General features: G+C 45.2%; 3 protein-coding genes across 3 annotated transcripts; 1 reads left to right on the top strand and 2 right to left on the bottom strand.

Moving 5' to 3' along the window:
• LOC134296911 (zinc finger protein 91-like) lies at positions 1 to 10357 on the bottom strand. The gene is made up of 2 exons (XM_062973053.1): positions 7005 to 10357; positions 1 to 2735 (listed from the first exon to the last, which is right to left on the bottom strand). Exons 1-2 carry the CDS (start codon positions 7036 to 7038, stop codon positions 706 to 708), a joined length of 2064 nt encoding a protein of 687 aa, XP_062829123.1. The 5' UTR covers positions 7039 to 10357; the 3' UTR covers positions 1 to 705.
• A 77-nt stretch (positions 10358 to 10434) lies between these two features.
• LOC134296965 (zinc finger protein 24-like) lies at positions 10435 to 14225 on the bottom strand. The gene is made up of 2 exons (XM_062973180.1): positions 12964 to 14225; positions 10435 to 11138 (listed from the first exon to the last, which is right to left on the bottom strand). The coding sequence occupies exon 2, from the start codon at positions 11008 to 11010 to the stop codon at positions 10450 to 10452; it is 561 nt and encodes a 186-aa protein (XP_062829250.1). The 5' UTR covers positions 11011 to 11138; positions 12964 to 14225; the 3' UTR covers positions 10435 to 10449.
• A 1442-nt stretch (positions 14226 to 15667) lies between these two features.
• On the top strand, positions 15668 to 22838 carry LOC134296934 (zinc finger and SCAN domain-containing protein 2-like). The gene is made up of 2 exons (XM_062973119.1): positions 15668 to 15765; positions 19654 to 22838. Exon 2 carries the CDS (start codon positions 19945 to 19947, stop codon positions 21091 to 21093), a length of 1149 nt encoding a protein of 382 aa, XP_062829189.1. The 5' UTR covers positions 15668 to 15765; positions 19654 to 19944; the 3' UTR covers positions 21094 to 22838.
• The last annotated feature ends 895 nt before the right edge of the window (positions 22839 to 23733 follow it).

The raw sequence follows: 23733 nt of genomic DNA on the forward strand, positions 1-23733 counted from the left end.
TGGAATCACATATGGTTTATTTCTTTTCAGACGAGGTGACAAGACTTAACTTAATATTTAACTCTCTGAATGTCAGGATGCAAAAAGATCAGCATTCTCCAAGCTGTTCTTTTCACACCTGACTACAACAAATCGGATAAAGAAGACCATTTGGCTGGGAAGGCTGATTTATGACAGGGTCTGGTCTTCAAACGTGGGAAAGGACAAAAGGAAAGGGAGGTGTGAATGGAGAAGAGACGTGAAGGGAGGAGGGAAGCAACCACCCAATATACTGAGGGGAAAGAGCGGAAGACGGGCAGTAGAAGCTTTGCGGCCATTTTGGCAAGGCGGATTCAATAAAGTTTTCCATAGCTACAAGCTGTGTGAGCCTATCTTTGTCTCCTACACCTTCCAGGAACTGACACTGAAGCAGTGGTCCTCAACCTGTGGGTCCCCGGGTGTTTTGGCCTACAACTCCCAGAAATCCCAGCCAGTTTACCAGCTGTTAGGCTTTATGGAAGTTGAAGGCCAAAACATCTGTGGACCCACAGGTTGAGAACCACTGCTCTGAAGGATTGTCACACAGAGCTTTCTTTCTGCTGCTCCAGAGAACAGACCTCCAACTTACAGGTTCAAATGACAAGAACGGGGACTCCACCAAATCTGACGCAGAACTTCTCAAAGGGTCCTGTTTGAAATCAGACATTTACCCACAATGGCTGTTTTTTAGCCGGTATGTGTTCTCTGGTGCTGGTTAAGGGCTGAACTCTGAGTAAAACATTTTCCACATTCATGGCATTTATATGGCTTCTCTCCTGTGTGGCTTCTTTTGTGCCTCGCCAAGTGTGAACTGACAGCAAAACATTTCCCACACTCCTGGCATTGGTATGGCTTCTCTCCTGTGTGGAGTCTTTTGTGGCTCACCAAGTGTGAACTGAAAGCAAAACATTTCCCACACTCCTGGCATTGGTATGGCTTCTCTCCTGTGTGGAGTCTTTTGTGGCTCAACAAGTTTGAACTGTAAGCAAAACATTTCCCACACTCCTGGCATTGGTATGGCTTCTCTCCTGTGTGGACTCTTTTGTGGCTCAACAAGGCTGAACTTTCAGCAAAACATTTCCCACACTCCTGGCATTGGTGTGGCTTCTCTCCTGTGTGGAGTCTTTTGTGGCTCACCAAGGTTGAACTGCAAGTAAAACATTTCCCACACTCCTGGCACTGGTATGGCTTCTCTCCTGTGTGGAGTCTTTTGTGCTTCAACAAGTCTGAATGGGAAACAGAACATTTCCCACACTCCTCACATTTGTATGGCTTCTCCCTGGTGTGGACTCTTTTGTGGCTCAACAAGGCTGAACTTTCAGCAAAACATTTCCCACACTCCTGACATTGGTGTGGCTTCTCTCCTGTGTGGAGTCTTTTGTGGCTCACCAAGGTTGAACTGCAAGTAAAACATTTCCCACACTCCTGGCACTGGTATGGCTTCTCTCCTGTGTGGAGTCTTTTGTGCTTCAACAAGTCTGAATGGGAAACAGAACATTTCCCACACTCCTCACATTTGTATGGCTTCTCCCTGGTGTGGACTCTTTTGTGGCTCAACAAGGCTGAACTTTCAGCAAAACATTTCCCACACTCCTGGCATTGGTGTGGCTTCTCTCCTGTGTGGAGTCTTTTGTGGCTCACCAAGGTTGAACTGCAAGTAAAACATTTCCCACACTCCTGGCATTGGTATGGCTTCTCTCCTGTGTGGAGTCTTTTGTGCTTCAACAAGTCTGAATGGGAAACAGAACATTTCCCACACTCCTCACATTTGTATGGCTTCTCCCTGGTGTGGACTCTTTTGTGGCTCAACAAGGCTGAACTTTCAGCAAAACATTTCCCACACTCCTGGCATTGGTGTGGCTTCTCTCCTGTGTGGAGTCTTTTGTGGCTCACCAAGGTTGAACTGCAAGTAAAACATTTCCCACACTCCTGGCACTGGTATGGCTTCTCTCCTGTGTGGAGTCTTTTGTGCTTCAACAAGTCTGAATGGGAAACAGAACATTTCCCACACTCCTCACATTTGTATGGCTTCTCCCTGGTGTGGACTCTTTTGTGGCTCAACAAGGCTGAACTTTCAGCAAAACATTTCCCACACTCCTGACATTGGTGTGGCTTCTCTCCTGTGTGGAGTCTTTTGTGGCTCACCAAGGTTGAACTGCAAGTAAAACATTTCCCACACTCCTGGCATTGGTATGGCTTCTCTCCTGTGTGGAGTCTTTTGTGGCTCACCAAGGTTGAACTGCAAGTAAAACATTTCCCACACTCCTGGCATTGGTATGGCTTCTCTCCTGTGTGGAGTCTTTTGTGCTTCAACAAGTCTGAATGGGAAGCAGAACATTTCCCACACTCCTGACATTTGTATGGCTTCTCCCTGGTGTGGACTCTTTTGTGGCTCAACAAGGCTGAACTTTCAGCAAAACACTTCCCACACTCTTGGCATCTGTATTGTTCCTGACCTGTGTGAAATTTCTTGTGTTTCACCACACATTTTGCAGATACTTTCCCTTTAAGATGGCTTTTCCCAACATCAAGTGTCTTGTGAAGGACAAGTGCCACATTTTGGGTAAAACATTGCCCACATACAATGCATTTGTTGGGCCTTTCTCTGGCAGAACCTCCATCTTCTCTGTGGGCTTGCTGGTGTCGATGAAGGCACCCGTTGTGTCCCAAATGCTTCCTGTATTTGGTGCATACATGGCTCTTCTCCCCGTTATCTACTGTGAAGAAGAAGAACATAAACAATCATTCCTCAGTGTGCGTCATAAAGACTCAAAGGAAGTGGGATAAGGAGTGGATTGAAATGATCCTTAAAACAACATAAACATGGAGGAAAAGAAGATATGCCTGTTGTCCTTTCCCCTCCCCTTGTTCAGTGAAGATGGACCCTGGTTGTCTGCCTGGAGCCTCTAAGAGAGAGATGAGTAACATACGCTCCTGAGGCTCCCTGTTGCTCAGCCCAGCCCGGTTGTTTATTCCGTCTCCTTCTCTCTGGGGAATGGATGCCTTTTCCCTTCACATCCAAATGCTTGCCTTTTTCTCTAGCTTTAGACTTTACCAACTACCACCCATTTCACCATCCTTCTCTCCTTTTTATTTCTCTCCCCCAATCCCAGTTCTTTTCTCATGCTCCCTTAATGTTTGATTTTTCCGCTCCAACGTAGAACATCCCATACCTAATTTCAGAGAACAGCAGAGTCTCGCTTATCCAACATAAACTGACCAGAACACTGGATAAGTGAAAATGTTGGATAATAAGGAGGGATTAAGGAAAAGCCTATTAAAGGTCAAATTACATTATGATTTTAGAAATTAAGCACCAAAACATCATGTTTTACAACAAATTGACATAAAAAGCAGTTCAATACATGGTAACATTATGGAGAAATCACTGTATTTACTAATTTAGCACCAAAACATCGCAATGTATTGAAAGCATTGACTACAAAAGTGTTTACTACTAAAATTGACTATAAATATAGAATTGCATAAAACAACACTGTTGGAAGTTAAATCCATAAAAAGTTCAGTCTTGTGAAGATTTTTTAAAATCTGTGACCCTTGCCTGCTTTTCCAGCGATTGCCATTTCTCCGCTGCGAAGTCTCGCCATCTTTGCGAGATCAACTTATTCCATTTCTTCTATCCTTGCCGAGAATAGCTTCCTGCAATAGTTCCTTTTGAGCTCTTCCAAAACGCCCTGATCCATCGGTTGGCATATGACGGTTACATTCGGTGGCAGAAACATCGCCTTCATGTCCCCCTCTTGAAGCTCCTCTGCATCAGGGTGTGTTGAGGCATTGTCTAGCAACAAAACCACTTTCCTGGGCAGGTAAATTTCCTTCAAAAATTCCTCCGTGGAAGGAACAAATTCCTTAGGGCTGGGCTGTAGCACAACTGGTAAATCAACAGCAGTAATAAGATCCACCAACCGAAAGGTGGCCAGTTCGAAGCCCGGTTGGGGGTGAGCGCTCGACCTCAAGCCCAGCTCACTGTTTACCTAAGCAGTTCGAAAACAGTCTATGAGCTGTAAGTAGAGAAATTAGGTACCATACATTGCGGGGGAGGTATTTTGCGACATCATAAACATCAAGACCAGAAATGTGGTGACGAAGAGGAAGTTGGAAGGAGGAAGTTCTGATAGCTCTCCGTCATAGAGAATGAAGCAACAGCACCCCTGTGACTGAATCTGAGCGCGACATCAGCCTCCAAGGCACCAAAAAACTGGACTTCAAGACTACCTACCTCCTTCTGTTTGTCTTATTCTGTTCTGTCCAAACGGTATTGAATGTTTGCCGTGTATGTGTATTGGTGATCTGCCCTCAGTCCCCTTGGGGAGATAGAGCGGAATATAAATAACGTGTAATAATAATAATAATAATAATAATAATAATAATAATAATAATTAGTTTTTGAACATTTCACTGGTCATCAACAAACTTTTTTGATTGTAGTATTTTACAGGAAGAGCATTTTTTGTTTTAAAGGCTCTTGGATTTTTGGGCTTCCCAATCATTGCGAGGTCCATTTTGTGGTTTGCTGTAGCACTGCTGCATGCTAACATTGTCAGCCTTTCTTTGCTGTGCTTTTAGCCAGGGGCTGCTGCTTCAGTTCTGGCTGCAAGACTCCTGCTCGGTAAAATTTTGCAATTGAGGCCGGTCTCGTCACAATTAAACATCTGATCACCCGTTAGGCTTTCAGTTTCAACAAAGTCTTGAATTTTTTTCCCCTTGAATTTCTTTCTTGAATGCCTCTATTTCTTGAAAATTTGATGACAGCTTCTCACCACAAACACTTAACTGATGGATTCCATAACGTTTCTTCCACCTGTCGAGCCAATGCTTGCTGTAAAATCTGATTCCCCTTCATTAAATTCTTTTTGAAAACGCAATACCTTTTGCTGTAAAATAGGCCCTGAAATACACACACCTTTGTCTCTCAGCTGCGTAAACCAAACATACAAAGCTTCAATAACTTTTTCATAGTCACATTTTTCATTGTTTTCCTCTCTTTCAGCACACCATCGGTAACTTTGGAGAACACCATTTTTCTATCTGCAATCGATTCCATTTCCATTCTCCTACTGCTACCCGTTCGACACCATAGTTGTTGGCTACCTTCTGCCTTGTCTCTCCTTTGTCCAGGTTTCTGCTCCATGGATCCAACGACCTTCTTTCTCTTTGTCGCCATACTCACGCAGAAGAAAGCACATGCACAGATCAGTGGCCCTCCTGGCAGGTGTCTGGTGCACAGAGAGACCCACTGTATGTTGCTGCCGAGAGAAACAGCCGTGGATCCCGGTGGGAGACAGACTGCGCCGGATGATACATGTCACGCTTACTTCAAACGACCAGCATGAACACAGACCAAAGGTAGCTGTTATCAAAACCAATCTTTATTGAAGAACACACGACTTTGGAAAAGTCGAGAATGACATAATGTTTACACACAATCATTTTTATCACCTTTGCTACAACGTCACACCACACGTAAATATCATCACCAAACCCCACCCCACATATCACATTACTACCACTACAACACCAACTATTCATTAAAGCTGTTTTGATTCTCACTCCAAAAGTTCCCATGCTCCGGTGCCAGGTGTCTGCATGAGCTATCGAGGAGTGCTTGTTGTTATGGCTCCAATTCCAGAGCTTGCAGACTCAGCTCTGGGAATTGGCCCCATGACAATACAGATACACTTCTCCCATCAACTGCCAAATGGGACTCTTACACTTTATGGAAGTTGGCTGTAAATATGAGTTCCAAAGGGATAGATTTGCCTGACAAAGCTGTGAACGTGCAAAACCGTGACAGTAAAGAAAAGGTGGAGAACAATGATGAAGGCAGAAAAGGGAACAAAAAAGGGATGTCTGTAGGACTTGGCCAGATAGAGTGGCATCCACGTAACATCCCACGTGAGAGAGAAGAGACAGCCTCCACACCATCCCAGTTTGGGAGGAAGGACAAGACTGGACCAGAGGAAAGAGCTGCTGATCCATCTGTTGTGATTCAACCCCACGCTGCTCAAGTCTGCAGTCCCCAATGAGAAACAGGGAGCTAGTTTCAGAACAGGCTGGGGGAATCCCTCCCCCTTGTCTCCTGATTGACAGTTGGGATGTATCTATTTGTTCTTTCTCTGTTTCTTTCTCTCTTTCTCTCATTCTGATTAGTTTTGTAGAATAGTGCAAGATTTCTGACTTTTATATCTCCGTGTGTGCTGTGTGCATTGAGACCTCTCTCTGCTTGTGTCTCAGGAGAGATGTAGGGCTTGGAATTTTTCCCTCCCTTTTAAATCCGAGAAGAGATGGAAACAGAGAGTAGCTCAGACCCAGTCATTGACTATTAAGAAATGTAGTTAGTGTTTTTTGTAAACACTGGGCTGTATGGCCATGTTTTCTGGGCTGTATGGCTATGTTTCAGAAGTATTCTCTCCTGATGTTTGCCTGCATCTATGGCAGGCATCCTCAGAGGTTGTCAGGTATATGGGAAAAACAGATCTATAAACCTCACTAGCCTAGTTTCCAATATACCTCCCACCTCTCAGGATACCTGCCATAAATACGGGCGAAACGTTAGGAGAGAGGGGGAACCAGGAAGACAGTTCCATCTTGTCTACTGTGCCATCAGTTGGAGACCCCTCCCCACATCACCAACTGATGCTCTGGGGCCCTCCCCCTAGTAACATGCTATGCTAATAATATAATATTTATTACATATATATATAGTGTACATAATGTACAATATAAAATACAGTAATATATAATATATTTGAGAGAGGGGGAATATGCTTTGACTCGTTATGGTAATCTTCCCACTTGAGTCTGAATTGGCACTGTTTTATTATTATTATTATTGTTGTTGTTGTTGTTACTCTTATGTCACATATTTCTAACATAAGCCCTGCCTTGCGGACCCTCAGTGACTGTGACGATTTAGGCTAATACTGCCTTTTGAAACAGAAATCCCATCAGTGAGGGAGCCTTACCAAGAGAGTCCACAATCCCATTCATCTCCTCCATGATCTGCTTGTGCAAGGCTTTCTGATCCGGATTCAGGAGAACCCACTCCTCCAGGGAGAAATCCACAGCCACGTCCTCAAAGGCGATTGGGCCCTGGCGGAAGAAGAAAAGATTCCCTTCTCACGTGAGAGCGATCAAGAAAAATAATAACAAGAAATTCTTTAAAGCAGATTTACATTCCTGTTGGTTGTTTGAAAGGGAAAGGGCCAAGGCCTCCATGCCACAGTTGTAAGCTTTGTAGAGATGACGGGTTGGTCACAGTCAGAACCATTTCTTAATTGATACGTAGAATAAGAAATGGAATCTGAGCATGTTCCAGCCTTTATTGTGGTGCCCAGAACTGGACACAGTGGTATTTCAGGTGAGGTCTCCCCAAAGCAGAAAGAAGGTTGCCATGACTTCCCTGAATCTAGACACGATATTCCTTGGGATGCAGCCCAAAATCCCATAGTCCTTTCAGCTGCTGCCTCACATTGTTGGCTCATGTTCAACTTGTAGTCCTCTAACACTCCAAGATCCCATCATATGAATGCCTGTCAAGCCAGGTGTCGCCCATCCTGTTCCTGTGCATGGCATTTTTCTCCTGCCTAAGTGTACAACTCTACATATATTTTTGTTGACATTAAGTGGGTTAGTTTTGGCCCAGCTCTCTACCATGTTCAGGCCATTTTGAATTCTGATCCTATCTTCTAGACTGTCAGCTATACCTGCTAATTTGGTGTCATCTCAAAATATGATACGCATGTTGAGCAGTACTGGGCCCAGGACAGAGCCCTGCGGCACTCCACCCTTTGTCGCTCAAACCATTACAAATCCACCGAACAGGAGTATTATCCAGCCCACTTTTTACTAGTTGTTTGTGAAACCATGGGAGGCCTTTCCAGAGGTCTTACTGAAAGCAAGATGTGCTACATCCACTGCATTTCCTTCCTCTACCAAGCTTGTAGCTCTACTGAAAAGTACATTAGTCTGGCATGACTTGTTTTGGAGAAACTCATCTTGTCCTTCAGTGATTACAGCACTTTTCCCAAGTGATTCCAGACGGCCTTCTTCATGATCTGCTCCAACATTTTTCCTGTTATTTAGGTCAAGATAACGGGTGACTTCAATGCAAGGGTAGGATCTAGTTGAATAAATGTGTTGAGAGAAGAGGGCCTGGACAAAGATCCCTTCAACTCTCTCCTGACACCAGAAGCCCGACACTCTAAGGACCAAGCGTGAAACCAAGCCGGAAAGTGCCTGACCAAAATGGCCATGCAGCTCAACCTGTCTCGGCTAAATGGACTTACTCAGTTTCCTGACTCTGGAGAATATACATTGGTCTCACCAAGGGGCTCTAGTGTCATAGACTATCTTCTGACTTCTCCCTCCATAGCTAGCAACATTGATTCATTTGCTATAGACAATTCCTTGCTTAGTGATCATCTATCTCCCACTTCTCCTGGTTTTGGAGAGAAGCAGCACTTCCCCACCTGGACAAGCCTACCCACAATACACCAGGCTGAAGCGGAACGTTAAGACAAAAGGGGTGTGCCTGGATATCTTGAACTCTTAGGAAGTGTTGTCCATAGAAACTATGATCATTGAAATCCCAGATTTCGAGGAGGCATCACCGGGTTTGAATCCCTTATAAAACCTATCTTTTAAAAACTATACGATTGGCAAAGAATGCCGAGGCAACCCAGGGTCAGATCCAAAAATTGGTTCGATAAAGAGTGCATAATAGCAAACAAACAGATCCGCTCCCTCTATAACTATTATCGATCCACATCAAACGATCTCCTCCTTATAAACATTCGGGAGTCTAAACAGCTGCTCCAACTGCTTATGGGACAAGTCAAGATAACTGGATGGTCATTGTTAGGGGACCTCTTTTTGGTCCATTCTTGAAGATAGAGACAACCTTTGCCTCCTCCAGCCTGCTGGGACTTCTCCTGTTCCCAAAAATGAACAAAGAGGATTGACAGTGGTTCTGGGATTACTGCTGTTAGTTCAATACCCTTGGCTGTAGTTCACCTGGCCCTGGAGACTGGGATTCATCGAGAGTGGCCAGGTATTCCTGGACCACTTCTTTACCCATTTTGGGTTGCATTTCTCCAGTTGCTCCATCTTCGTCAGGCAGAATACCAATTTCCTTTTGGGAGAAGACTGAGGCCGTGTTCTACCTCTTCCCTATCCCTGGTTAGCATCTCACCACCTTCTCCAGGCACAGACCCTACTCTTGGCTCATTTCTTCTTCTGGCCTCATTTTCTGATTTAGATTGTTAGATCTTTTCCCTACTTATGTTGGTTAGTCGTTTACATTCCTTGGTGACTCTTCCCCCTTTCCATTTCTTGTACATGTCCCTTTTGAATCTTAGCTCCGTTGAAAGTTCTTTGAACATCCATTCTAGTTTCTTTAGTTTTCTCTTCATTTTTTCCCCTCCTTGTTGGCACGGTTTGCAATTGTGCCGTCAGTATTTCACTTCTAAGGAAACACATTCTATCTTGTCAGTTTCAATAGATATTTGGCCATTAAGCCTGGAACCAAGGGCACCCCGGCAGGCCCAGTCCTCCTCTCCCAGGAATCCTTCTGCTTACCTGACTCAGTCCCACTCCATCGCAAAGGGGGAGAAACGACTGAGGATTCGGCAACAGCATCATTCCAGACCCTGGAGAGAGAGTAAGGGGTGGAAAGCTGGTCACAGAAACAGGCCTCAGAGGTGACCATTGCAGTCCTATAAAGAGACCGATGAGGAAACGACCCTAAGAACACAGGCGCATTCAACACCCAAGAAGATGTACAATGTGAGGGTGTAGGACTTTATCTCGCAAGCCCTGCTGTGAGGATGTTCGAGTGAAACAAGCACTGGGCTTGGTGTTTCAATTGACTAAAGTGATTTTTTGCCGCCTGTTTGTCTTCCAGCTCAGTTTCAGGGCTCAGCTCAGCTTAGGGTCCCACCTGGGAAGACACTGAAGGGCTGAATATTCAGTTCTATTGCAAGAAAGAAAACTGCAAATCAAACTGAAATCAAACTGTTAGCAACCCAATGCCTACATATAACAACAACAAGTACAACAATAATTTTATTTATTTATCATCCCCCTGAAGCACAAAACCCCAAAACTCCCAGAAGAGTTCCTTCTCACCCTGCAAGGCGGCAGCCCCGTCTCCTTCCCGCTTCAGCTCCTTCTGCCTGAGACTCTGGGTGGTGTCTGGTGGAGATTCCTCTGGTGCAGGGACTTCCATGGAGTTATTATTATGGGCCTGGAAGAGCACAGAGCGTTCCAGAAGGAGTTTGGAAAAAGTTCAGAAATATCACAGACCTCTAGACCTTTTTGGAAAGAATAACTCTGAGATGGGAACCTAGTTTGGAACCAATGCCCCCCTCCCCTTCCCATCATTGTCTATGTTCTATCTTGAGCAGAGCATCAACCAAGCTGACGGTAGAGATGGAGGGGCAGAGCAGGTGGGGAAAGAGGCCGAGCGAGCAGGGCCTTGCTTATCCCCCACATCGGTCCCATCTTGGAAGAAAGGCAGGATGCACGTTTAACCTGTCCATCAGTCCCCAGGTTAGTGAAACCCAGAGGGAATGCTCTCACCTGTCCTTCCTGCTCCTTGTCCTCGGCCCGACTCAGGAGGAAGCCTTCCGCCAGAGCCACCGCCTGGGAACAGGTCTCTGCCCCACACTCTCGGACCCAGCTCCCCATCTCTGGGGGCAGGATGCTCAGGAACTGCTCCAGGGTCACCAGGTCCAGCACCTCGGCCTTGGTGTGCTGCTCTGGCTTCAGCCACTGGCGGCACAGATCGTGGAGACGACTGCAAACCCCTCTGGGTCCTTCACCCTCTTGGTAGGAGGACTGCCTGAAGCGCTGGCGCTGTGTGTCCGAGCTGTCAAGGTCCACACTCAGGGACTCATGTCTGGTTCTTTCCCAGGATTCCCCACTGCCCCCAGGTCCTGCTTCAGGCCCACGTGAGTTGGGTCTCTCCATGTTGGAACCACTCTGGTGAAGAACCCAACCGTATCCAAGATGCTTTTCCTTCCTCTTCTTTCTTTCAAGGGAAGGAAATCCCTCCACAGGCTCTACTCTGAGATTCTCGGCCAAAAATCACATTTCCTCTGTGAAAGAAAGGCAGAAAGGTTGTGGGACCAGGCTTTTGAGCAATAGTAGCAGCAGAAATGACAACTATATGATCCAAGGTATAATGACAGACCGCGTTTGGACTTGAAATGTATATTTATAAAGGTTTGAATGTAATTTAATTTAAATGGAATTTTGAAATGTGATTGTAATTGTTTGATATATGTGTTTCATATTGTAAGCAGAACCAACTGCTACAGACAAAAAACAAGCCAACTGGGAAGCTGCATCAATTTCTTCTGAAAGATTTTACAATTGATGAAGAAATTAAAAAACCTATGATTCAGTGGGTGAACAGTCTAGGCTGAGCAATAAGTCCACGAGAATGGGAAGAGCTCTGGTAAAAATGACTAAAATTTACAAGGAGTCACACAATTAAATACAATTTCAACAAAGTGATACATAGATGGTACATAACTCCAGAAAAACTCTCAAATACACACACACACACATATGATATGTTGGGACTAACGAATTCTGAATAAAAATCCACACAGACATGGAAACTATTCTAGAGTACAAAATCCCATTAAAACCATAACTTTTTCTACTGGGAAACATCAAGAAAGACTCTTTCTTTATATGACAACAGAAGCAAGAACTGAATACGCAAAACTATGGAAACAACAAGACATGCCAACACCAGAAAACTGGATGACAAAAGGTTTTGAAATGGCCAAATAGGACAAACTAACTTTAGCTGTACAACAAACAAATACACAGAAACTTCCAAGAAGAATGGAAGCCATTCATTGAATTCACAAAGCAAAGGAAGATGGCCACAGCAGGATCTGTTGACTAAAATATTATTAATAGTATACAGTTACATTTTGTACTATTTCTGAACTCTTTATTCAAGAGACTTTGAATAATTGACCTATCAGCACTCTTTGATTAGAACACAAAAGGTTGCGAGCCTTGTTAATTAGGTATTTTAGAGCGACAACATATATATTAATACATATTTGTGTAGTGTTTAAATAAAAGAAGATAACAATGTAACATAGTGAATTCTTACCCACACAATCCTAATTTACTAACTAATGGAATTGATAGTTTAGATCTATATGGCAGTCGTTATGACATGAAATACATGCAAAGAACTGGAAAAGAAGGTGGGAAGGAGAGTGGATAGTGTGGGAAAGCAAAGTCCTGAGGACAAGAGTGCATTCGTTTCTGTCACAGAGGACATTTGGATCTTCCAAAACTTTAGACACTGTCTATAATACTAGGGCTTGGGTTAAAGAGATCGATGTAAAAGCTATAACAAAGACAAGGCTTCTCTTCCCCCCTCCACCCCCTTCCTTTTCCTCATGATACAGAAGACATTGATATAGTTCTTTTAAAAAATATAGACACCCCTTGTTATACAGCAGACGCATAATATTCAATATTCAAAACAATTCTACAATACATTTTTGCATCCACTGTTATTTTCACCCATATATATATATATATTATCCCATACCACCGTGTGTCCCCCCCCCCCAAGCAATTTCTTTGATACCTCATCTGTCCCAAATTTCGTTTCCTCTTGTGGAGGTCATTCTCCATCCCTCCATCTCAGGCCAGGAAGGAAGGCGTGAGAGATGGAGGCGGGACACACAAATAAAGTTGTTGCTGAGGTGTTCCTGCGAGTATCTTTGTAGATCTTAGGAAACTATTTCTTGATTTAAGGCATTGACATGCTGGCTGATATCCAAACAGGGGATGGGCCAGAGATGTCACTGCCTTGGTCCTTTCATTACAGGCTGCTACTTCCCCACAGATGTCAGATGGTGCCATAATAATAATAATAAATACCATTTCATTTCTAGACTGCCCTCTCTCCCCAGAGGGACTCAACAGTATCATTTCTCCAGTGGTGTGGGGCGCAGACATCCTGTGAGGGTGCGGCATGTCTCATGAAGAGCCACGTCCACTGTTTGAACGTGGTGAGATGTCTTCCCCACTGGGCCTGTGAATTCAGCAGCAGAGGAGCCAAGCGCCTGTCTTTCCAGGGCCTGGTTGGGATCCCCAGGTTGTGCCAGTCAGCTTTTGTACCATGTGATTTCTACCACCCACTTTTGGCTTGAGAGTCAAGCAGGGCTTCTTGTTGATTGCTGTCTTGTATATTGTTCCTGTTTTGTATGGGATCTTTCTGTGAGCCACGCCGAGTCCCCTCTGGGGGAGATGGTGGCAGGATACAAATGTTGTTGTTGTTGTTGTTGTTGTTGTTCTCCCTTTGTCTGCATGTCCCTCTGTTGTGAATGTCCATGCCAGCTGATCCCTGGGGGCCCCTCCCTTTCCGAGCGCCCTTCCTTCCTTCCTTCCTTCCTTCTCTTGGTCTGTTGACCTCCCTTCCCCAGTCCCTTGCTCTCTCTCTCTCTCTCTCTCTCTCTCTCTCTCTCTCTCTCTCTCTCTCTCTCTCTCTCTCTCTCTCTCTCTCTCCGCAGTCTTGAGGTGGAGGTGAAGGTGAGGCCTGCGGGGCCTGAGGGGAGGCCTTCTGGGAGTTGGAGTCCAAAACCCCGCCCCGGAGGGAGGCCCGGAGCTTGCCCAGGCCTGGCTGAGAGAGAGAGAGAGAGAGAGAGAGAGAGCGGTGGTGGCCTGTGTTCCCAGGGAGAGAACGAGAGAGGAAGGCCCGCCTGGGAGTGGGCCAGGCCCGGGCCCTCCTCGGCCTCCCCTCCCTCCCTCCCTCCCTCCCTCCCTCCCTCCCTTGGGCCTTGGCTCCTCTTGGGCCCTCGGGAGGAGGCCTGGCAACGAGACTCACCAGGACTGACGAGGCGGAGGACGAGGCCGCAGGCTCGGGCTCGGAGAGAAGGAAGGAAGGAAGGAAGGAAGGAAGGAAGGAAGGAAGGAAGGAAGGAAGGAAGGAAGGAAGGAAGAAGGCAGGCCCCGCCCCTCCCCGCCCCTCCCCCCTCGCTCCCGGCTCAGGCCTCGGCCTTCCCAACGGTCACTCAGCCCGTCACATGACCCGCGGGCGGGAAGGCCAGGGCGAGGCTGCCCGGAGACTGGTGACGCGGAGAGACCAGGCCGATCCCCATTGGCCCATTTCTGGAAGGACCCTTCACGGCCCAAGGGCGAGGGGAGGGGAGGGGGCGTTCCTGCCCGGAGACCGATGACGCGCGAGAGGAAGGCGGGTTCCCATTGGCGGACCGTGAAGCGAAGGGGGGAAGGCGGGGGGGGGGGGAGAAGCGCCTAGTTCCCTCAGGCGAAGCCCCGCCTTCCACCCTTTCCTGTGAGCGCCCTTCGAGGAAGAGGGAGGAGGAGGAGGAGGAGGAGGAGGAGGAGGAGGCCTTTCGGGAGAGAGAGAGAGAGAGAGAGGAGCAGGTCAGGGGCAGCTGGGTGAGGGTTCGGGGTCCCTGCTGACGGGCCTCCCTTCCCCGTCCGGCCTTGGTCTGTCTGTCTGTCCCGGGGAGGCTGCGGCCTGCTCGGCCCTCCAGGCCCTCTGCGCATGCGCCTTCCAAAACGGGGCAGCCAGGTTGCTGACACCCCCCCCCCCCCTCCACTGACTGACAGCCTGTCACTGGGCACAAGTCAAAGGGCTGGTGATGGCCTTTCAAGCCCTGGATGGTTCAGGTCCAGACTGTTTGGCTGATCCCATCTCATGGGCTACGCTTTTGGGATGTTGTGTTTTAGAGGCACTGATGTATTAATTCCTTGGGATTGGAATGCATTTGATTGTATATTGTTGGGATTGGTCCCCATAGAAACCACCCCAAGTCCCCTCGCAGAGATGGCGCGGGATACAAAAATAAAGTTGTTGCTATTATTATTATTATTTGAAACATAACAAGATGAGTCCACAGCAGACACTCTGCTGGCTGTCTTGGATCACACCTCGGACACTTCCCCAATGTCTAGGACTGTGTGATGTATCGGCGAGTAATGCGTGCCTCTCCCAAGAAGGTGGCCTTCTGCAGCTGGCAGAGGGTAATTTTGTCAGCGCCGATTGTGTTTAAGTGCAGGCCAAGGTTTTTAGCCACTGCACCCACTGGGACCACCTTGACTGGCTTGTGCCAGAGTCCTTGTAATTCGATCTTTAAATCCTCATATCATGTCAGCTTTTCTAGTTGTTTCTCCTCAATCCTGCTGTCACCTGGGATGACAATATTGACAGTCCATACTTTTTTTTAACACGATCGTGAGGTCAGGGGTCTTGTGCTCCAAAACCCTGTCTGTCTGAATTCGGAAGTCCCAGAGTAGCTTGACATGTTCATTCTCTGTAACGTTTTCGGGCTTGTGATTCCACCAGTTCTTTGTTGCAGGCAGATGGTATTTGTGGCACAAGTTCCAATTAATCATCTGAGCAACGGTGTTCTGCCTCTGCTTGTAGTCTGTCTGTGCAATCTTTCTGCAGCAGCTGAGGGTGTGATCTATTGTTTCATCTGTTTATTATTATTATTATTATTATTATGGAGCTCCTGATCTGCTGAACTGCTGTTGTTGCTGCTTTTCCCTTTTTGACGGCTTTGTCCTTTTTGGGAAATGGCAACAGACGCATAACCTTCCCTCGGCAGAGAGGGCTGTCCTGCGGAAAGAAGGGCGTCTGCAGGGAGGGATTGGCGGAGGCTGTGCAGAAGAAGCTCCAGGCCGAAGTGGAGAAGGACCAGCAGGTGCCAAAAGGTGAGGCGGACTTGGGAGTAGTTTGGGTATCTTTAGCTGAGAGGGAAAGAAAGGCCGAGGGGACAGGAGAGCCAATATGGGGAAGGATGTCCCACTGAGGAGAAAAGGGCAAGTTTTTCCTGCTACTCTGGAGACTAAAATGGAAAGCAGTTGATTCACATTGTGGGAAAGAAGCTTCCAACTAAACATTGGGAAGCATTTCTGGATGGCAAGAGCAGTTCAGCCGTGGAAGCCTGGTCCCTTCTCAGGAGCCTCCCTTCCCAAGCCTTGGCCTTCCACTTCCAGGGACTCCATGTCCCAGAATCCCTGATCTTGGGCCAAGGCAGCTGAGGCTTCTGGGTGCTAAAGTCCAAGAAATCCCAGAGGAATAGAGTTTGGGAATCCCTGCTCAAGAGAGTGGAGGGAATAATGATAATAATAGTAATAGTAATAACTTTATTTCTAACCCTCCCTCTCTCCCCAAAGGGAATGGCTCTCTTGGACTACAACGCCCAGAAACCCTCCTGGCATGAGGGTTGGAGGAACCTGGGAGTTGTATCCCAAGACAAATATCTCCCAAGTCCTTGAGGAGGAGGCGGGGGAGGGGGAGGCGGCAGCCTTGGCCTAGGACTGAGACACGAGGAATCCCCGAAGCCAGAGGGTTGGGAGAGACCCCAAGGGCCACCCAGCCCCACCACCTTCTGCCAGGCAGGGAAACACAATCCAAATCCTCCCGACAGATCTCCATCCAGCCTCTGACTAAATCCTCCAAAGAAGGAGCTCCCACCAGACTCTGAGGCAGAGAGTTCCCCTGCTGAACAGCTCTTCTTCTTGCCCTCAGGAAGTCCTTCCTCGTGTTTGGGAGGAATCCCTTTTCTTGCCGTTTGACCTCCTGGCTCCGTTGTCCCTTAGTCTCCAGAGCAACAGAAAGGAAGCCTTTCCCCCTCCTCTTCCTCACCAATGGGACATCTTTTTGGATTTTGAAACATGCCTGCAGTCAAATCTGGATGACTGACAGAACTTGGAGGACTCTCCTCAAAAATAAAACTTGACAAGCCTAGCAAATATAGTCACATAGTGTAAATGTACACAGAATAAACACTTCAAACAGCTCAGACCTTATTAAGTGGTCAGATGGTGTCCAATTGAGATCAATTCCAGTATCTAGACAGGATTTAATATATCTAGACAATGATACATATCGAGTCGTATTAGTCTTCCTCCTCTCAGTAGGCCAGAGTGCATAGATGTGTTTTTAGTTTGAAGGCAAGGAGGGAGGGGGCAGTTTTTCGTTCTTTTGGGAGGGATTTCCAGAGGAGGGGAGGAGCACGGAGAAGGCCCCCTTTCTCGTTCCCACCAGCCGTGCTTGAGACGGGGGTGGGACTGAGAGCAGGGCCTCCTCCGCAGATCGCAGTGCTCGAGCCGGTTTGTAAACAGGGACGCGATTCTGCAAATAGTCTGCATCTCCGTTTACAAACCGGTTCGAGCACTGCGATCCTAAACTCAACAAGCTCTATGAGGTATGACGAGCCAGATGAGAGCCCGAGTCTCTTCTGGTGTGGGAGAATCAGCCATCTACAAAGATGTTGCCAAGGGGAAGCCGAACACTTGATGAACCAACATAGTATATTATTTGAGAACACAGAAATGTTGGATTACTCTGACAACTACCATGTCAGACTACACAGAAAAGCCATTGAAATCCACAAGCATGTGGACAATTTCAACAGAAAGGAGAAAACCATGAAATTGAACACAATCTGGCTACCAGTATGAAAAAAGACTCTAAAATCAGTAAATAAAAATCAACACTCAAAAAATGAGAATTGCAGGCATGAAACAATGGGTCAGCTAACACCTCCCAACAAAGGATTCCCCCAGGCAGAAAGCAGGCAGGCTTTAAAAATGAAATTCAGTGTCAATCAAGGTGGCCAGCTGCAACATTCACACTTGCCTCGGGCAGACAAGAGTTCTTTCTCCCACCCTTGTCATTACACAGATATATAAACCCCACGTGCCTAGTTTCCAACAGACCTCCATTATGAAAACGGGTGCCTTTTGGGAGATTGGAATGGAGTGATTTCACCAAAGAAAGACAAACTCTCGGGGAGGGGGATGCAAAGAATATACTGTATATACGCAAGTATAAGCCTCTCCTCCTTTCCCGTGCAGCGCACGCCTTCCTCTCCTCGGCACTCGTCTTTCCCACTTTTCTTTATTCGTATACACACTGCATTTCCCCCAAAATGTATAGTTAAAATAAACTATGGTGATTATTGGAAGAATATATAAGCACATTTACATTGAAGAAGCTTAGAATAATAATTTAATCACAGTTGGAAAGTCTTAAATTGCAGTTGTATGTAAATATTCAAAAACATTTAACCTTCTGATGCCTCCATTAATCTAATTTTATTGCTATCTATTTTTATTTTGAAATGTACCAGTACCTGCTGCATTTCCCACCCCGTCTTATACTTGAGTCAATAGTTTTTCCCAGTTTTTTGTGTTAAATTAGGTGCCTCGGCTTTTACTCGAGTATATACAGTACACAATTTTCAGAAAGACAAAATACTTTCTCTAGAATGGAAAAGATATGGATATCTGCCAAACTCAAAACCTGTTCAAAAGACAGAACTCCTACCCAAAACTATCTCAGATCATAATCCAGTGACTCTAGTAATTAAAAAGAAAGTAAAAAATGGCCCTTCCCCATTTCGGCCCATTTCGGCACATGTTGCGCTTTGCCTGGGTTCTATGAATTAGACTCCAGTGTTAATATTGTATGTTTTATGTTGATTTAACGATTGTTTTTACTGTAATTGATGTTTTTATTGGATAACTGTTTTATTGCTGTGTTTTGATATTTGATTGTTTTATCGGGCAAGGCCCCATGTAAGCCGCCCCGAGTTCCTTCGGGGAGATGGGGCGGGTATAAAAATAAAGTTATTATTATTATTATTATTAAAAACACTTAGATGGCAGCTGAATGAATCACTACTGCAAAAGGAGGACGTAATTGAGAATTTGAAAGAAAAACTGAAAGAATACTTGGAATTTAATTTAAATCAAGTTACAGATATTCAAACAGTATGGGATGCCAGTACAGCTTATATTAGAGGATACTTTATAAAATGCAACACTGAAATGAGAAAGAATAGACAGAAATATTTTCAGATAATTTCAGATGATATTAAAAAAAGAAGAGGAGTTAAAGAAAAATCCTTTGAATTCAAACATTCTAACTCAGATAAAACTCCTACAAAAGCAATTATTGTGTTACTAGTTAATGAATTGGAAACTAAAATAAAGAATGCAAAAAAAAATATTTTGAATCAGCTAACAAACCAAGGAAATAGTTAGCATATACGTTGAGGAAAGAAAGCCCAAAAATGTAATTGTCAATTCTTTATTTATGTATTTATTTATTTATGACATTTCTACCCCGCCTTTCTCTACCCTGAAGGGGACTTACTGTTAAGATACAACATGAGGATAAAATATTAATAGATGATATCAATATTCAACAGGCTTTAAAACATTATTACATTAATTTATATAAGGCTGACCACATATCTCTACAAGACATTGAGAATAATTTAATTCAGCGAAAGATGCCAAAAATAAATGTTCACAGTTCACAGCCTGTTATGCCTTCAGCTTTGCTGCATTGTTGGATTTTAATCGGTAGGGTTGGATTTTATTTTGTGCAGAGTATCTTTGCGCACTGTCCCCTTTGGACCTGAGGAGGGATAGTTTGTTGTTAGGCAAGTGTTAAAGCATTTCTCACCAGGCAATGGGCTCACCCTCTTCCCCTGGGTTTGTTACAGCACGAGACTTGTTTTTCATGTTCCATGAGATCTTTCTCTGTTCAACTCCTGAAGAGATTTTCCCCTCATTTGTCTGCAGGTAACTTCTGAAAAAGCTCTGCAAAGAATACGTTGTGAGAGCTTTGCCCAAGGAGTGCTCTAAGTCTAAAGGGACTTCAAAATACACAGCAATGACAACAAGAAAAAATAAGTAGTAAAAATATATTTCAAGCTACAAACCTATGCAGTTAAGAGGAGGAAATAAGATTGTGCTGAAAAAAGAGAGGCTTGGGAAAGCGAGCAGAAGGCTACAGCAATACAAAGACTGTGCTGCTCAGGAGGTTATATCTGTGAACGCCTGGCATAATATTTGAATTATAAATATAAAAGAATGGCAAGTCCTCTACCTCCCTATCCTAGATCACACACAGGGGAGAAGTTACATCAGTGTCTGGAATGTGGGAAACAATTTGATTGCAAAAGTTCTCTTACTGTACATGAACGGACCCACACAGGGGAGAAGCCATATGAATGTGTGGAATGTGGAAAGAGCTTCAGTCGGAGTGACAAATTACGTTCCCATCAAAGGACCCACACAGGGGAGAAACCCTATAAATGCATAGAATGTGGAGAAAGCTTCAGTCGGAGTGACAGTCTACGTTCCCATCAAAGGACCCACACAGGGGAGAAGCCATATAAATGCATGGAATGTGGAGAAAACTTCAGTCACAGTGGCAGTCTATGTTCCCATCAAAGGACCCACACAGGGGAGAAGCCCTCTAAATGCATGGAATGTGGAGAAAACTTCAGTCACAGTGGCAGTCTACGTTCCCATCAAAGGAAGCACACAGGGGAGAAGCCCTATAAATGCATAGAATGTGGAGAAAATTTCAGTCGGAGTGACAGTCTACGTTCCCATCAAAGGAAGCACACAGGGGAGAAGCCATATAAATGCATAGAATGTGGAGAAAGCTTCAGTCAAAGTGGCAGTCTACGTTCCCATCAAAAGACCCACACAGGGGAGAAGCCACATAAATGCGTAGAATGCGGAAAGAGCTTCAGTCACAGTGGCAATCTACGTTCCCATCAAAGGACTCACATAGGGGAGAAGCCATATGAATGTGTGGAATGTGGAAAGAGCTTCAGTCGGAGTGACAAATTACGTTCCCATCAAAGGACCCACACAGGGGAGAAACCCTATAAATGCATAGAATGTGGAGAAAGCTTCAGTCGGAGTGACAGTCTACGTTCCCATCAAAGGACCCACACAGGGGAGAAGCCATATAAATGCATGGAATGTGGAGAAAACTTCAGTCACAGTGGCAGTCTACGTTCCCATCAAAGGAAGCACACAGGGGAGAAGCCCTATAAATGCATAGAATGTGGAGAAAGCTTCAGTCGGAGTTACAGTCTACGTTCCCATCAAAGGAAGCACACAGGGGAGAAGCCATATAAATGCATAGAATGTGGAGAAAGCCTCAGTCAGAGTGGCAGTCTATGTTCCCATCAAAGGACCCACACAGAGGAGAAGTCACCTTAATGCACGGAATAGGAACAGAGCTTTAGAAAAAGTTCAGCATACAGTAGACATCACAGAACTCATGTACCTCTAGAGGAGACGGGCCTTTGAGTTTCCGAATCTATAAAAACACATTGGAAGGAAAGAGGAAGGCCAGCACCTTGCTCTCTCTCCACCATGAATCGGAGTTTGTGTGGCCTTGGTTGACGGCTACTGGGAGCAGGTGTCACTCAGAATGGCAGCAAGCTTGGAAGGGGTTCACCTAACCTCCTCCGCAAAGAGACCCATCGCAGGCTTCTAGGATGATGTGTGAAGGTTTGCTGAAATGAGCAGCAGCAGAGATCTCTGGATTAAAGGGTTCTGAAAAAGAATAGCTCTTTGGTTGCAGATAACGTCGTATCTTCATACTCCTGCCTTATTTCTTGGCTCTTCTGCATTCAATGGCATCAATTGTTTCCCATGCATGTGTACTGTATGTACTGTGATCTGTCCTGAGTCCCTTGGTTGAAATTTTGGGTGCTAGCCCTGTACTTTTAACCCTTTTCTGGACTTTGTTGTATCCTGAATCATTGACTCTAAATTCTGGACTGACGTCTAGGTTTCGTATATGGACTTGGACTTTGTTTGTATCCCTGACTTTCTGGCTTGACTTTGGGACTCTAAATTCGGTTTGTACTCTTGATTTCTTGGTTGTTGTTTTATCAACTCAGCTGAATGAACTCCTGGCATGTGACTGTTGGGACTGTGACCTTGGTTCTTGTTAATTTTCACTCCTGACCTGTATCTGCAGTACTCAACTTGTCCGCAATAATTGGACTCTTGACCTGCACTTGTATTCATTGTTCCTTCAACTGTGTTGCTCCAATTATTTTAGCTCAGTGGCTCCCAACCTTTTTTTAAACTAGGGATCATTTGACAAGGGACCACTCTCCAAAATTAGTACCAGAAGGGTTATAAATCAGTTTTTGGTCAACTTTAGATTTGGTTTGGTTATTTGGAGTGATGATTCAGAAAATTGCATTGGATAGACCACGTCAGCTCTCATTCCTGATATGCCATCCAGTTAGTCGTCATCTGCTCGCCCACAGAAAACCATATTTAATAATCCTCAGGACTATAAGAGGGTTTCGCGAGACCAGTCACTCTCATTGTAATGCTGTAGTAACTGTGAGGCTGTGAACCCTATTTTAGTTCTTGCGGACCACTGGTGGTCCATGGACCCCAGGTTGGGAACCACTGTTTTAGCTGGACTGAAGACTTTAGTTTTCCTATAAAATAATATGGTCTTGGCTTGTCTTGTGTTTGTTTAATAAACCTCAGACTTTATACCGAGAGAGCCCTGGAACATGAGACCATCAGCCTTGCTTTGTGTGTACTTATCCCTGTGTAGAGTGAAACCCTTTCTGGATATGAGACTGTTCAATCCCCACCTTTGGCAAAGGGTCCATTAGGACACACAGTATCCCTCCCCAACTGCAGAGAATGGAAGACAAAAAATGACTACAACGACTGATGAAGATTCATGAATCCGTTGAGATGGACATATTAACTACATTGATGAAGTATAGAACCGCATTGAAAGGAAATAAGAGTAAATAGAGATACAAATCATATAGTGAGTGAGTTTTGTAAATTAGCATTTGATGTCAGTTAGTTTTGTTCTTATTGTGCAAGGTGTGTGTCCTTGTTCCCTTTATATTTGTTAAATAGTCCTTTTTAAAAAAAATGTACCAAAATTATTATTTGTATAAAATATTGTTTTTAAATACCAAAATTGTAATTTGTGTAAACCTAGTGGTGCCCAGGTGAGTTGAAAAAAGCATTTGTTGGCTGGGTTATTTGTCGACTGGGTTCAAGGCTCTCTGGCTAAGGGTGAACTACAACTCCCATATGCAAATGGCAGTCACCCCAAACCCTGCCAGTATTCAGTCGGCCATGTTGGGTTTGTGGGCCATGTTTGGTCGAGAACTGTAGTCGGGTGGGTTTGGTGCTCTCTGGATGGGCATGAACCACGACTCCCATATTGCAAAGTCAATCGCCCCAAACCCTGCCAGTATTCAGTCCTATTGCAAGAAAGAAAACTACAAATCAATCTGAAGTTACACCTCTAGCAACTCAATGCGTACATATAACAATAACAATAATAATGATAATAATAATAATTTTATTTCTTACTTGCCTCTCCTTGCAATTCGAGGGAGGTTACAACACAATTTTAAAAACACAAACATTGTCAAAATTCAACAAAGATATATATATATAAAACTAACTATAAAAGATCTACATTAAAATTGCCTTTCTATAAAATACATATTAAAGTCCATAAAACATCATACAAAGGACACAAGTTTAAAATATATACCCCTCTCAAGGCCTTAAATGCTGAACCTCGGATGCTGAACCAGTGCCTGGCCGCTGTGGCAGACTGGATGAGGAGGAACAAGCTGAGGATCAATCCTGACAAGACAGAGGCCCTCCTGGTCAGTCGCTCGTCGGATCGGGGTATTGGGTGGCAGCCTGTGCTGGACGGGGTTGCACTCCCCCTGAAATCACAGGTCCGTAGTTTGGGGGTCCTCCTGGACTCAGTGTTGACGCTTGAGGCTCAGGTGTCGGCGGTGGCCGGGAGGGCCTTTGCACAACTCAAACCTGTGCGCCAACTGC

Source organism: Anolis carolinensis, chromosome 2 (assembly GCF_035594765.1).
Source record: "Anolis carolinensis isolate JA03-04 chromosome 2, rAnoCar3.1.pri, whole genome shotgun sequence".
In the NCBI taxonomy this organism is placed as follows: domain Eukaryota; kingdom Metazoa; phylum Chordata; class Lepidosauria; order Squamata; family Dactyloidae; genus Anolis; species Anolis carolinensis.

Bases quoted from the DNA above. Each gene is read 5' to 3' on its own strand.
- LOC134296911 (XM_062973053.1), bottom strand. From the start codon at position 7,038: ATGGAGGAGATGAATGGGATTGTGGACTCTCTTG. The intron at 2,736-7,004 runs GTAAGGCTCCCT...TCTTCTTCACAG, and splicing joins TGGGATTGTGGACTCTCTTG to TAGATAACGGGGAGAAGAGC.
- LOC134296965 (XM_062973180.1), bottom strand. From the start codon at position 11,010: ATGGAGAGACCCAACTCACGTGGGCCTGAAGCAGGACCTGGGGGCAGT.
- LOC134296934 (XM_062973119.1), top strand. From the start codon at position 19,945: ATGGCAAGTCCTCTACCTCCCTATCCTAGATCACACACAGGGGAGAAG.